General features: G+C 36.5%; 1 protein-coding gene across 1 annotated transcript; it reads right to left on the bottom strand.

Moving 5' to 3' along the window:
• Nucleotides 1-471: 471 nt before the first annotated feature.
• On the bottom strand, nt 472-12,403 carry LOC106547883 (vomeronasal type-2 receptor 26-like). Its single transcript, XM_087714616.1, has 6 exons — nt 12,192-12,403; nt 10,732-11,062; nt 9,059-9,913; nt 5,729-5,956; nt 2,609-2,735; nt 472-1,373 (listed from the first exon to the last, which is right to left on the bottom strand). Exons 1-6 carry the CDS (start codon nt 12,401-12,403, stop codon nt 472-474), a joined length of 2,655 nt encoding a protein of 884 aa, XP_087570742.1.
• Between the last annotated feature and the right edge of the window lie 355 nt (nt 12,404-12,758).

The following is a 12,758-nucleotide window of genomic DNA, read 5'->3' as shown; positions in this document are numbered from 1 at the left end:
GGTGGCGCAGTGGTTAAATGCAGCACTGCAGGCTACTGCTAGATCAGCAGGTCAGCGGTTCAAATCTCACCGGCTCAGGGTTGACTCAGCCTTCCATCCTTCCGAGGTGGGTAAAATGAGGACCCAGATTGTTGGGGGCAATATGCTGACTCTGTAAACCGCTTAGAGAGGCCTGAAAGGCCTATGAAGCGGTATATAAGTCTACTGCTATTGCTATTGCTATTGCTATTAAACAACCTGAATCACATCAAATTGTCCACAAAATGCAAATTGTAAGATTAACAAGAATTATGTTTTTTTTTTTACATTTTCTCAGATTTCATTTTAAACTAAATGAGGGCTAGACTTCATTCCCAAACTGAAAACTCACCTAATAATTTCTACTTCTCCAAAATTAGTGGAAAAATTATTACAGCTTTAAACAAAGACTGTCAAAAAACAGAAATAATTAAATAGTTTAGTTGTATATTATTAACCTTTTCTCTTAATTAGTTGTTCTTTATTGTTAAGCTGTGGCAAAATGATGATAATGTAACATTTGGGGAAATATATGCAGCCCAGCAACCCAGCACTGGATGCTAAAATGGAGAAAACCTCCACAGCCACCATGTATTTGCCTTTGGTGCTCAGGTAGGATGGAACAAAGGAGAGCCACACACTACAGAAGATCAGCATGCTGAAAGTGAGGCATTTGGCCTCATTAAAACTGCTGGGGAGTTTCCGGGATAAAAAAGCAACAGTGAAACTAGCAGATGCCAGAAAGCCCATGTAGCCCAGGACACAGTAGAACAAGGTAGCTGAGCCTTCATTGCACTGCAATATGATTTCTTCCATTTCTGAATGGGTGTCAATATCAGGAAAAGGAGGAAATGTGATGAGCCATACTGTACAGATGCCAACTTGAATCAGGGAACAAGTAAAAACAATGGAGGTGGCCAGACCTCTTCCCACCCATTTTCTCATCCTGGATCCTGGCTTGGTAGCCATGAAAGCCATAATTACAGTGATGGTTTTTGCTAGCACAGAAGACACAGCCACTGAGAAGATGATGCCAAAACTAATTTGTCGGAGGAGACATATTATATTTCCAGGTGCAATGAGGAACTGCAGTGAGCAAAGGAAACAGAGGAGAAGGGAGATAAGTAGAAGATAGGTGAGATTTCTGTTATTGGCCTTGACAATGGGAGTATGGTGATATTTCAAAAATGTTGCCAGAACCACAACTGTGCAGGCAGAAAAGAAAAGTGCCAGAATCAGTAGACATATTCCCATTGGTTCCTCATAGGATAAGAATGATACTCTTTTGGGAAGACATGAATCTTGATCCTTATTTGGATATTGACCTTCTGGGCATTTGGAACAGTCATCCATGTCTGAAATTTAAATTTAAATTTATATGTATTAAATATATATTTATACATCCATGTGTGTCTATTTTCAAATTTCTATTTTAATCCTGTGATTATTCTATGAATATTATTATGGCTTAAATTTCTTAACAGCAAAAAGGGCACTATTCATCTGACTTATCAATCTCAGACTTGGATTTTAACAAGGTAATTATCTCTAAAGGATTCTGTTAATAGTTCTAACTGTCTCTTATCTATTGTATGTATTAGCTCTATATTTGCATCTTGTATTTAGGGGAAGCAACCTGCTACAAAATCTTTCTAACAGTATTTACTCAGCCCTTCATCCTTCCAGGCTGGGTTAAATGAGGATCCACATTTTTGGTACCAATAGGCTGACTCTTTAAACTGCTTAGACAGGGCTGTAAGCATTGTGAAATAGTATATAAGCCTAAGTACTTATTGATTAATATTGTGTATAATATAAATAAAAATAAACATAACAGGAATGTGCTGCTTTCACTTCATCTATACTGAATTTTGTTCATTTGTACATTCCTGTGGGATCATATGTGTGTTCATATCCATAAATGCAAGTAAGGCTCAAGGAAAAGAGCTAAGGATTTGACTCTTTTCCATATATTTTCAACACATTCTTGTGGCACAGATTCAGAGATGGGCTGCTACCTGGTCGGACTGGTTTGGGTGAACCGTAGTTGCGATCACTGGCTGGGCCCATCTGCTCCCCACCCCTGAGCTACCCTTTCCATATATAACTAATTTTCTGGCATGTTCCCCCTGCCCAACCTGCCCATCTTAGTTCTCGCCACACCTGCTATACTCACTGGAGCTGCCTGAGTAGATTAGCTGCATGTTTGAAGCTGCAGTTCAGCCCCAAAGAGGCACTTGTGGGTGAAGCATGCGTGCACATGCTCACAATCAGCAAACTAGTTGTTAATGTAAGTGAAGCCCACCTCTGCACAGATTTTATTGGAGAATAAATAATACACAGTTACAGAAAGTAATCCTACTGTAAGTAAAATCAGGAGTTTCAATATTATTTTAAGCACTTGGTTAATTGTTTGCTTCTTTTTGTTTGTTTTTTTAAACCAGAGCCATAGTTAAATGCTTCACTCTTTGCCTTAAGTCTTCCTTTCAGATGGTAAAGAAATCCTTCCTTTAAGGACAGCATAATCCATCGACAACAAATTAATATAACTTAGCTTTCTGTAGAACTGTAATGCAATGATGCTTTTTACCCTTCTGGCTTGATATTTTCTCTTTTGGACATGGATGACAATCATAGCAGCAAAACGGCTTTGCCTCCTGCTTTCTTTTGAAATTACCAGGGGAGCAGCTTTCAGAACAGAGTGAAACAGGTGGGGTCTACCCAATAAGTAAAATAAGAAGGGAAATATTAGTGCTCACTCTGGTGTTTGAAAAGAAGATTTAAAAATATATAATATTTAAATGTTTAACATTTATTTATTTATTTATATGTCATCCATCACACTGATAAAGTGACTATGTGGCTCACAGAAGTAAAAGACAAATATAAAATCAGTTAAAAATTTAAAAATTATATGAACACTAAAACCAAGGAAATGGAAGGCAGGAGAGAAGCTTGTCTTGCCCCCATCCACCATCTCCAGGAGTGGGCACTCTTCTTGGGTCCCCAGGACAACTAGCAGAACCAAGTTCTGATATCCATCCAGAAGGCCAAAAGGTTGGGATTAGTTCCTACCTTTGGTACTAGAGCATTCTACATTATTGTGGCTCTAAATGAAAATAGCTCTTCTCCTTCACACAACCCATCAAATTTCTTAGCAGATAGGATCCACAGCAGCCTTTTTCTGCTGGAACAAGTAGGGTGGATTAGTTCCACTGCTCGTCAGATATCCTGGAACCATGCTACATAAGGCTTCAAAGGTAATAACATATTTTCAGTAACTTTCAGAAAGCAAACTGGTAACCAATGCAACTTGCACAACGGTGGTATTATGTATGCCATTCTAGGAGCCCACAAAACTGTGTGGATCACTGCATTTTGTACCAACCTAAATTCCAAGTACTCTTCAAGGATACCACTATATAGAGCACATTGCAGTAATCCAAATGAGATATCACCAGGGCATGAGTGAATATGCACAGGGCCTCACAATCCATGTACTGTAACTATATAAGGGTGCAACTGGTACACAATATGAAGTTACACAAAGGACCTAGTAACCATGATTTCCACCTGCTCTTTGAATATCAAGTTTGTGCACCAGGTTAATTTAAGGTTGTGCAACATCATACATAACTAAAGATGATAAACAACAGTATCTTGAGGTCTCCTCAATCCAGATCTACTTCATCTTATGAAAGTTCAGCTGAAACCCGATCCAGACCCCTACAGCCTCTAGGCATTCCTAAAGGCCAACCAATACATTATTTAGATCACCAGAGATAGAGATGTAAAGCTGGGTATCATCTGCATATTATGATATCTCATCATTGGTGCAAGATGATCTCATCCAGCAGTTTTATGAAAATGTTTAAAAGGATTGAACAGAGTAATGAGCGCTTTGCCACCTTGCAAAGGAATAGTTGTAGACTGGACCTCTAACGCCATATTAACCCTGTATACAAATGGCCTTGGAGAAAGAAGCCAAACCAGTGAAATACTGCAGCACTGAGTGCCAAATCCTGCAGTTTGCCCCAAAGGATATAATAGTCATTATACAGAAACACACTGGGAGGTCAAAGGGAGCAAGGATAAATGCACTATCTTTATCCCATTCTTATCTAATATTATCCATAAGCTTGACCAATTCTGTTTCCATTGCATCAAGCCTGAAACCCAAGTGAAAGGGATCCAGATAATGTGTTTTATTCAGGATACTTAGGAGTTCCAATGGAGCTACTTTTTTACACCATCCCTAAGAGGGAGAAGTGGAAGCCTGAATGGAAACTGTGCGCACACAATGGATCCAATGAATTTTTCTTGAAGAGGGAATGAACCAATGCCTCTTTGAATGTTGCTGGAATAAAACATTTCCTACAGTGATGTATTAATCACTGTTTGGATCCAACTTCACTCTCATGGAGACTTTTATCAACTAAAATGGAGGGACAAGGATCTAACAATAAGTAGTTTTATTGACAGCCTTGAGGATCCAGTCTACTTCCTCAGTCTAACAGGATCAGCGGTATGGATCCAGTCTAATTTATCAAGTTTAAAAGGCTCAAACTGCTCCCAGAAAATCAGGTAAGTCCATTCCATGGACATCTCTAATGGTCCTGCTCCATGGCTGCTCTCAAATTGTGAATGGATCTGAGTGACTTTATCCATAAGATGTAATGACCCTGTAAATAATCATCCAAATCCTCCTTCCCCAAGAGGACCTCGTGGGTTGGTTTATGAATGTTTCATTGCCAGCCTAAATAACATCTGCAGCAGAATTTAGGCGATATCTGTGTTTTTCTGCTTATAAAAGCTTTGTGTGGTCAGTAGGTCGTGTGATGGGTCAGGTGTGGATGTGTACAAGAGAAAGTCTTGTAATGGGTCTTAAAAACCAGAATATATGAACATCAGCTGGCAGTCAAATGCCATGATCACAAATCCTTAATCTCTGCCCACACCAACAGTATCAATTTGATTGGAGTAATACCAGAATAATTGGCCACCAACACATGTGTGAGTTCATCAAAATCTGGCACTCCATAAGCAATCTCATCAACAGAAACATTGACCAGCCTACAAACTCCTCAAAATTCAAATCAATCACACAACTAACTAGTGATGGCACTGACCCTCAATAACCCACACAATTCCCCAACCAGCACTTCATCTTCCAGTGACCAACACCTGACATGACCTCCCCATCACAAGGCCCATTACAGCTGGCCCACATCTGACCCATCCCAAGATCTACTAACCATTGAAGTTTACTGTTTTTCATAAATCTAATTTCTTTCCAGTTATAGACATATTCATATCAACTGAAAGAATCATGTTTTCTTCTTTCTCTGTTAAAAGATATAGAGGTGTCATTTGGATCCTAACTATTTTCTCAGTGACTGCTCAAAGTTACAAAGAACCTACAAAAATATTAATGACTGGTCTTCAAAGCTCTAGTTATTGCACTGTCCCCATGGTCATGTGGTCACCAATTGTGACTTCACAAGCAAAGTCAATAGAGAAGCTGGCATTAAAGTCACATTGTGGTCATGCAATGTCCCCAAATCACAATGGGTGAGTTACTAATGATTACAATTGGAACTGATAGTGTAAATCATTGCAGTAATTTATGACTTAGTAACAAAGTTGCTGGCTCCAATTATGGATGGTAAGAAAGTATCATCCCAGACATCCAAACAAAATCAGAACTTACTTGATTGAAAGTACTGGGCCAGGTGATGGCTTCCTCATGAATGGTGAACATTTGGTCTTCAGCAGCCCTGGGATCTAGCTTCCCAACTTTCACTTGATGCAAGGACTGGTTGGGGAATGTGACCCAGTTCTCAAGATCCAGACCTGTAACCAGTTCTCCTTTCTCATCAAAAGAAATTTCATCCCCAGCACTATTGTTAAATGCAATTCTTTTAAAAAAGAAGTGTAGCTGAATAGAGAAACAATTGAACATATTTGTAAAAAAGAGAAGACAGAGAAAAAGCATGGTTAAGATACAGAATTATGTGACAGATCAAAACAATGAAGGAGATAATGTGCAATATTCTGGTGATTCATCAGATACATTTGCTTAATACGGCATTATTGATAAAAATATTTTATCATAGTCTACAACTATTTAATAATAAAAGAAAACTAACACCCACACCCCACCCTACTCAAGTACCTCTAGGAGAATTTAATTCTCAAAAGTATATCTAATTGGCTAGGCAAGTATTATTTATCACATAAAGTTTGTAACATTTGTACTATTATTTTGCGAGAAATATTCTGCCAACTATTATTAGAGATACACAAATCAGGGAAGTTACAGATAAAAAAATATAGATTTACAAATAATATAATAGATACAATTATTAAAGCTATAATTGTAGCTTGCTGTGTTCCATGTCTGGGATGTCTGAAAAATCTAACCAGTCACTTGGTGGCGATAGAGAAACACAGAAAAGGCTTTTTGCTGCTAGCTAGTGGTTGACTGAATTTTTTACAAATACAGCAACCCTAAAAGAAAAACAGTGCCAAGTATTTTTGTGATATCCCAGAATTGTGAATGAGGTTCAGTAATTGGAACTGGCTGTTTGAAAATATTTTTATAGCTTCCCTTTTCTTGCATGCAAGCAGCCCTTGAAGCTTTCTCTTCTGCTGGAGCAGATCTAGTTCAGCAAATACTTAAAACTGGTAAGTGGTAGCAAAATGTGTTTTTGATGTTAACAAATATCTAGTGTTGAGATGTCAAACTCATGGTCCACCCGAAGAATAAAGAAAGTTGAGATATATCAGGTGATGATGCCATGATGATGCAAACTTGACATCCTTAATGAAACACTAGCAATAATTGCTTTAAAGCACATTATTATTATGGAATACATGCTGGTGGAACTCTTGGGTAAGGATGTTATAATTTTTCATGAGTATTGTAGAAGATCTGAGGTAGCTCAGTTATCATTTGATTTAGATGGGAGTCCATTTGGCTTGGCAGAAAATGTTTCCTCAGTATGTGTTTTTTGAAGCATTTTAATGGAATAGGATTGAGAGGTGATTGATGTCATATTACTAGAACTTGGCAATGGGAAGAAGGTTTCTAAAGATTATTACATAGTAGCCAACCACACCTGCAATTATTGATTTCTGATATTTGACAATGGGTGAGTAGGAATTATTGGGCCTCGAAGCTGGGAAGGAGATATTTATGCCATGCATAGAGAATATGGTCATTAGGATCCAATCCCTCAATGAAAACCCCTCCCAGGTCAACTTAAGTTACCAATTCATCCCACATGCATATGATATGGGGTTTCTGCCTGATTGGGAGGATTGAAGCATTTATAAAAAGGGCATACTAGCTAGATTGGATTAACACAATACAACTTGAATGAGGAGAGGGACATGGATATGATTTATAGAATAGTGGAGACTAGGACACCAGATTGTCTTTTGCTCTTCAGTAATGTCCCAACTACAAATTAATGTAATCCATTAAGTATCAGTTTTTTAACAGTTTATCATCACTAACCTGGTTTTACGATTAGAAGAGTGATTTTATATTGGTCACCTAGATGTTAAGCAGTTGCCTTTACCAGGACCTATAAGGGGAATTTTTGCAGGACTGGTAGCTTTCCATTAGTTTATGACTGGAATTTTAATTGTGTCTCTAAGTGGTGGAGGGCAGGTACCAGAGTGTTATTTGCACCCAAAGGATGGGAGTGAAATGGAGTAGAATGAATCAGATATTAGAATAAAGTTTATCAGGTGAGTGGTGGGGTGAAGGAGCAGAACTGAAAATTGGTTTTCATAAGAACATTGATATGTTCTTATTAGAGGATCTCCTCTATGCTAAGGGGATGGTCAATGTCTTTCTGTATCCACTGTCAAGACTTTCTTAGCTAACTGTTTTTAACAGAATCTATTTCAAGGGTGTTCCTGAAATATAGGAATAAAAGGAGCAGGAAAGGACTTAGAAAAGAAGTGAGGTTGGAAGACTAAGGCAGAAGCAAACTACTCTGAGGTTAGCAATTTCCCCAAGAATTAAAAAAAACTAAAGAAAGAACACAAGAGAAATTCCTAGTTTCTGTTCATAGAACAATGTCACTTCCAATTTTAATTTTTTTTATCGTTTAAAAGTTTTTATTTTCCATTTTTTCATTTTCATACACTCACATATATACAGTGCATAGCCGGCGCCATACAACATTAAACAATAATCACAGCAATTCCTCTTGTCAACAATACCCCCCAAAATACAAACCCAATATACCTCTTCCCCTCCCCATACACCTCTTTCTTCCATCCCCCTCCAATTTTCTATCTTCCCTCCATCATCCCTCTCTACCTACTTCCCCTCTCCCTCTACCACTCCTCTCTCCCGATCCACTCCCTCCCTTCCTTTTCACCCTCCCTCACATCCTCTCTCCCGTCCCTTTCTACCCATCTTTCTTCTATCCCACTCCTTCTCCCCTTGGTGTATTTCCACTATATATCAGTGTACTTAACTTATCCTATTTTTACAGAGAAATTATAGAAAAACAGTATACATGTGAAGTCACATTACATTGAAATCTAACCTAGTATATATCCCTCCCTCCCCCTGACTTCCCAGAGCCCATACATGGTATAGATTTTTAACAAACACAGTCTAAAATATATTGAGAGAAAAAAAAATAAAAAAGGGTTAATAACATCTCTGCATTGATCTTAGCTTCTTCTTGCTGAGCTAACTTTAAACAATTTAAATCATTCCAGATCTTAAGCATAGGCTATCTGGAATTTCTTAGTCCCGTATTTGTTTTGTATATAGTCAATCCATTTTTTCCAGTCTCGTTTATATCTCTCATTTGAATGATCTTTGAGATATGCCGATATTTTAGCCATCTCGGCTAAATTTGTAACTTTCAATGTCCGTTCTTGAGTTGTAGGCAAGTCTTCCTTCTTCCAGTATTGCACCACCAACAGTCTTGCTGCTGTTATTAGGTGCAGAATCTAATTTTAAATTAATGTCTCATTTCCCTCATCATTTAACTCTTGAGAAAATTACCTGCCATGGCTGTACATCCTGAAGTTTAGATTTCCTGACATTCAACATTCTCCCATGTTGTAGTTGAGCCACTTGTATGGCATGTAAAGCATGTGCCACCGCATACACTGCATTATATGTACTGTAACTGGGACTGGTCATCCTCATTTCAAAAAAAGCCCCAGGAAGGCTCTCCAGTTTCTCTTTCCCAGTGCAGATACCCTCAGTTTCCTGATTCACAGATGAGTCTGGAAATACACAGCCAAATGCATGTTCCCATACATCTTTAATGAAACCATCTTGTGGAAAGAATGAGAAATGATTTCTTGTCTCAAGAAAATGTTGGAATCCTTCAACTTCATTTGAGTAGGCTGCAAAGGACAATGCACCATGGAGGACTTGTACGTCCCAGCTTTTCTGATAAAAGAATGATGCAATACTGATTTGGGAAGCCACAATCCACACTATACCTTTAGGATTTATAAAAATTATTTCCATTTCAGGTAGATATAATAACCATCTTAAATGTAAAACATATTTATCTTTTATTATCACAACATTAGCTTTGCTGTTAGTAAAAAGATGAAATGTCTCCACAAACCATTTCAGGTCATCATCCAGATTACTGATATAACTTGTCCCAAGTTTTTGTTCGAAGAAGGCAATACAGATACCATGGAGAGAAAACCATGAAAATATCAGTTGTTCAAATTTTGCTCCAATTTCTCCTTTCACAAGAATTCCAACCCAGGCCCACTTGAAATGGACGAGTAGCTGAAGAATTCCCCTAAAATTTAAGTCTTCACCTGGAACCATGTGGTAATAAAAGGGGATATCAGTTTTACCATTGATACTTGGAGGAGGACCATATAAGAACTATAGGAACAAAAAAATAGACAGAAAAATGGTCGACAAAACTGATATACATCTTCTGCAAATAAAAAGTTCTGAAATGTTTCAGAATATGCTTTCACACTATTTATGTGTATGAAATATTTGTCAGAATGGGTTTGACTGTTGAGTTCCCTTTCATCTGCCCAACTAAATGATTCGCTCTACCCTCTTTCTACTGAACTTGCAGATTACTCTTTTTTCTTCAACAATAAAAATAATTTTGTCCTTGAATGTGGTTCATATTGTTGTTGAACCATAGAGCATTTTAAGCATCTTGTGCTGCAGGCCAGATATATATGGTTGTATGTGTACATACATACATACATACATACATACATACATACATACATACATACATACATACATCAGTAATGGTATCCTCTTATTTTTACTACCGGTTTGGTAGCAGGAGCACTGGTAGTTGGAGAGAAATATAGGCGAAACACTATGTGTAACTCCATGAACATCTGAATGCATCTGTCTAACAACATAAGTATATACAATACAGAAACATTACATCTTTTTTTGTTCATCACAATAACAAATTCCTTGAGAGGGAATCCAAAGCTCCCACACAACAGGGAATGTTTAATGATTATTAATTATTAATTTTTGAAATTGACCTTTTATATCAAATTCTGAAATTAAATTCACTTTGCTTTCTGCTTTGATAAAATTAATTTCTTAAATATACTTCATAGTTAAATGTATACTAAATTAAACATATCTTAATGTCTTGCAATTAATCCATCTGCAAATATAAAGCAATGTATGGACAACTTACTATTAATAAATCTTACCTGTGGAACCCTGTAAATGCCTAAAATGTCTTCAATAGTAAAAGAATATTCAGGATCAAGAGTTCCGACAACAGATATGAGTTTGTTCAGGATGCCACATTTGTAATTGGGAATTAATTGGTTCTGACTTGAAAAAAGTTCCATTGTGGCATGATATGAGTACTCTCCACCATAACTGTCATATATTCTGAAGCCCAAGGTGATGTTAGGTAAGAGCTGAAGGTCTTCATTGATCTTCTTCACAGCAAATATGAAGCTCAAAATATGCTGATAAAACTTGATCAGAACTCTGCAATGGCAATTAGATGCTGTATGAAATAAAGTTTTGTGTCTAAAAAGGGCAGGGAAATTGAATTCCATAAGAATAATGTTAACTGATTAATTAGTTACCATTCAGTTTGCAGTAGAATTATTGCTGGCTTTTCATGAGTGTATTTATTAAACAATTTTAATTATATGATATCAAAAATAATGGTATTTATTTATTTTTGCTCAGTATCATATACTGAGCAAAAAAATACCATTGATTTTGGCTTTGGTTTCTTTTACCTTTTCTTAGGAAAGTATCTAAGTCCTGTTCCAGAATCTATAAAAAATATTATTCTTTTAGCAGCAACACATTATCAGGTACAAAATAGGTTATAGCTTGTTATATTACATCTATAATAAGCACTTTAAAATCCCATAATATGCAAAAGCCAGTTTAAGCAAAATCCAAATGTTTCTCTATCTTAAAAACAATTTTAGCAAAATGATGCTTAGCTGTAAACTGTAAATCAGGATTTCTAAAAACATTACAAAAACACAATATGATTTTTAGCATTCAAATTATCCCAAGCCATGTATTTCTTATCTCCCAACTCCAAAAACCTTCAATGCATAGTCAGAGGCAAATTTGTTTATTGTTGTTTTATTTAGTAGGATAAAATATACTGTATCTCTGACTTAACAGTATTATTCCAATGGTTAACTATAATTTTGCTTTCTTTAGAAACTGATGTGTAACCCACAGAAGTATGTAAAATCTTTTAAACATGAAAGACTAAATAATTACTTTGACACCCTTCCTCCCCAATCTTTTTTCAAGGAACACAATCTCACCATTGGTTTTCTTTAGAAAGCCCAATGAAAACATACATGGGTTGAAAAGTATTACTTCATTTTTATTTTAAAATGTATATATGCAACATTGGGTTTAACTATAACACAGAGAATAAGTGTATAAAAGAATTTCATGTACATCGCTATACTAATACAAAGAAAATAATAATAGTAATAATTACAAAAGGCAGCTTTACTCAGAACAACTTCCATTGTGAAGCAATGCATCTAACACCACAAAACATCTGTCTATCTTGGGTTATTGGGAATGACTTGATAGGCATACAAAAATGCCAAATCCAATCTGAAAATTTGATTGACTGTGCAACAAACCTCTAGCAATAACAATAATGTCTTACAGTGGTTCACCAACAGCAGAATTCTTGGGAACCTTCTCAAAGTGCTCTACAACTCTACTTATGAAGATGAACGAAGTAATGCCACCAATGATGAGGTCACCTGGTTGAAAATATTTGTGAACAATTGGGATAGCATCTTGGATTTCACATGTCACTGTTTGAGGTTTGCAAGACACACATAGCAAGATTAGGAAAAGAATCAATATCACCATGGCCTAGTTTACAAGCTTTGTATCATTTCATGTAATACTTAAGAACTTTCAAGAATAGACAATAAATAAATTTGTCTATTCCTCACGTAACTTCCATTAGGTTCTGAATTTTAGAATAAAAATCATTCAGTGACACCATTCCAATAATGACCTAACATGTCCCCAAACTCCAAATAAATGTTTTTCAAAATATATGAAATAATTAAGCTGTCTATCTTTGAGGACTTTAAGAACAACGTCAATAATAATCTTTTTGATAATTATAGGGGAGTAGGTAAAGAAAAGTGCAACCTTGAAATAGCCATTACTCTGTAGAATTAAGAAATTGCTTCTCTGTTCTGAACACAGTATTAGC

Source organism: Thamnophis sirtalis, unplaced genomic scaffold (genome assembly GCF_051295495.1).
Source record: "Thamnophis sirtalis isolate CommonGarterSnake01/CBP01778 unplaced genomic scaffold, rThaSir2_p1.2 scaffold_4, whole genome shotgun sequence".
Classification (NCBI taxonomy): domain Eukaryota; kingdom Metazoa; phylum Chordata; class Lepidosauria; order Squamata; family Natricidae; genus Thamnophis; species Thamnophis sirtalis.
The sequence above is the reverse complement of the archived record's forward strand: the minus strand, read 5'-3'. Positions and strand labels throughout refer to the sequence as shown.

What these genes read in the sequence shown, in the direction of transcription:
- LOC106547883 (XM_087714616.1), bottom strand. Translation starts at nt 12,403, where the DNA reads ATGGTGATATTGATTCTTTTCCTAATCTTGCTATGTGTGTCTTGCAAA. An exon ending in GCATTTACAGGGTTCCACAG is followed by an intron (nt 9,914 to 10,731) that starts GTAAGATTTATT and finishes TTGTTCCTATAG; the next exon opens with TTCTTATATGGTCCTCCTCC. An exon ending in GGCCCAGTACTTTCAATCAA is followed by an intron (nt 2,736 to 5,728) that starts GTAAGTTCTGAT and finishes CTTATTGGGTAG; the next exon opens with ACCCCACCTGTTTCACTCTG.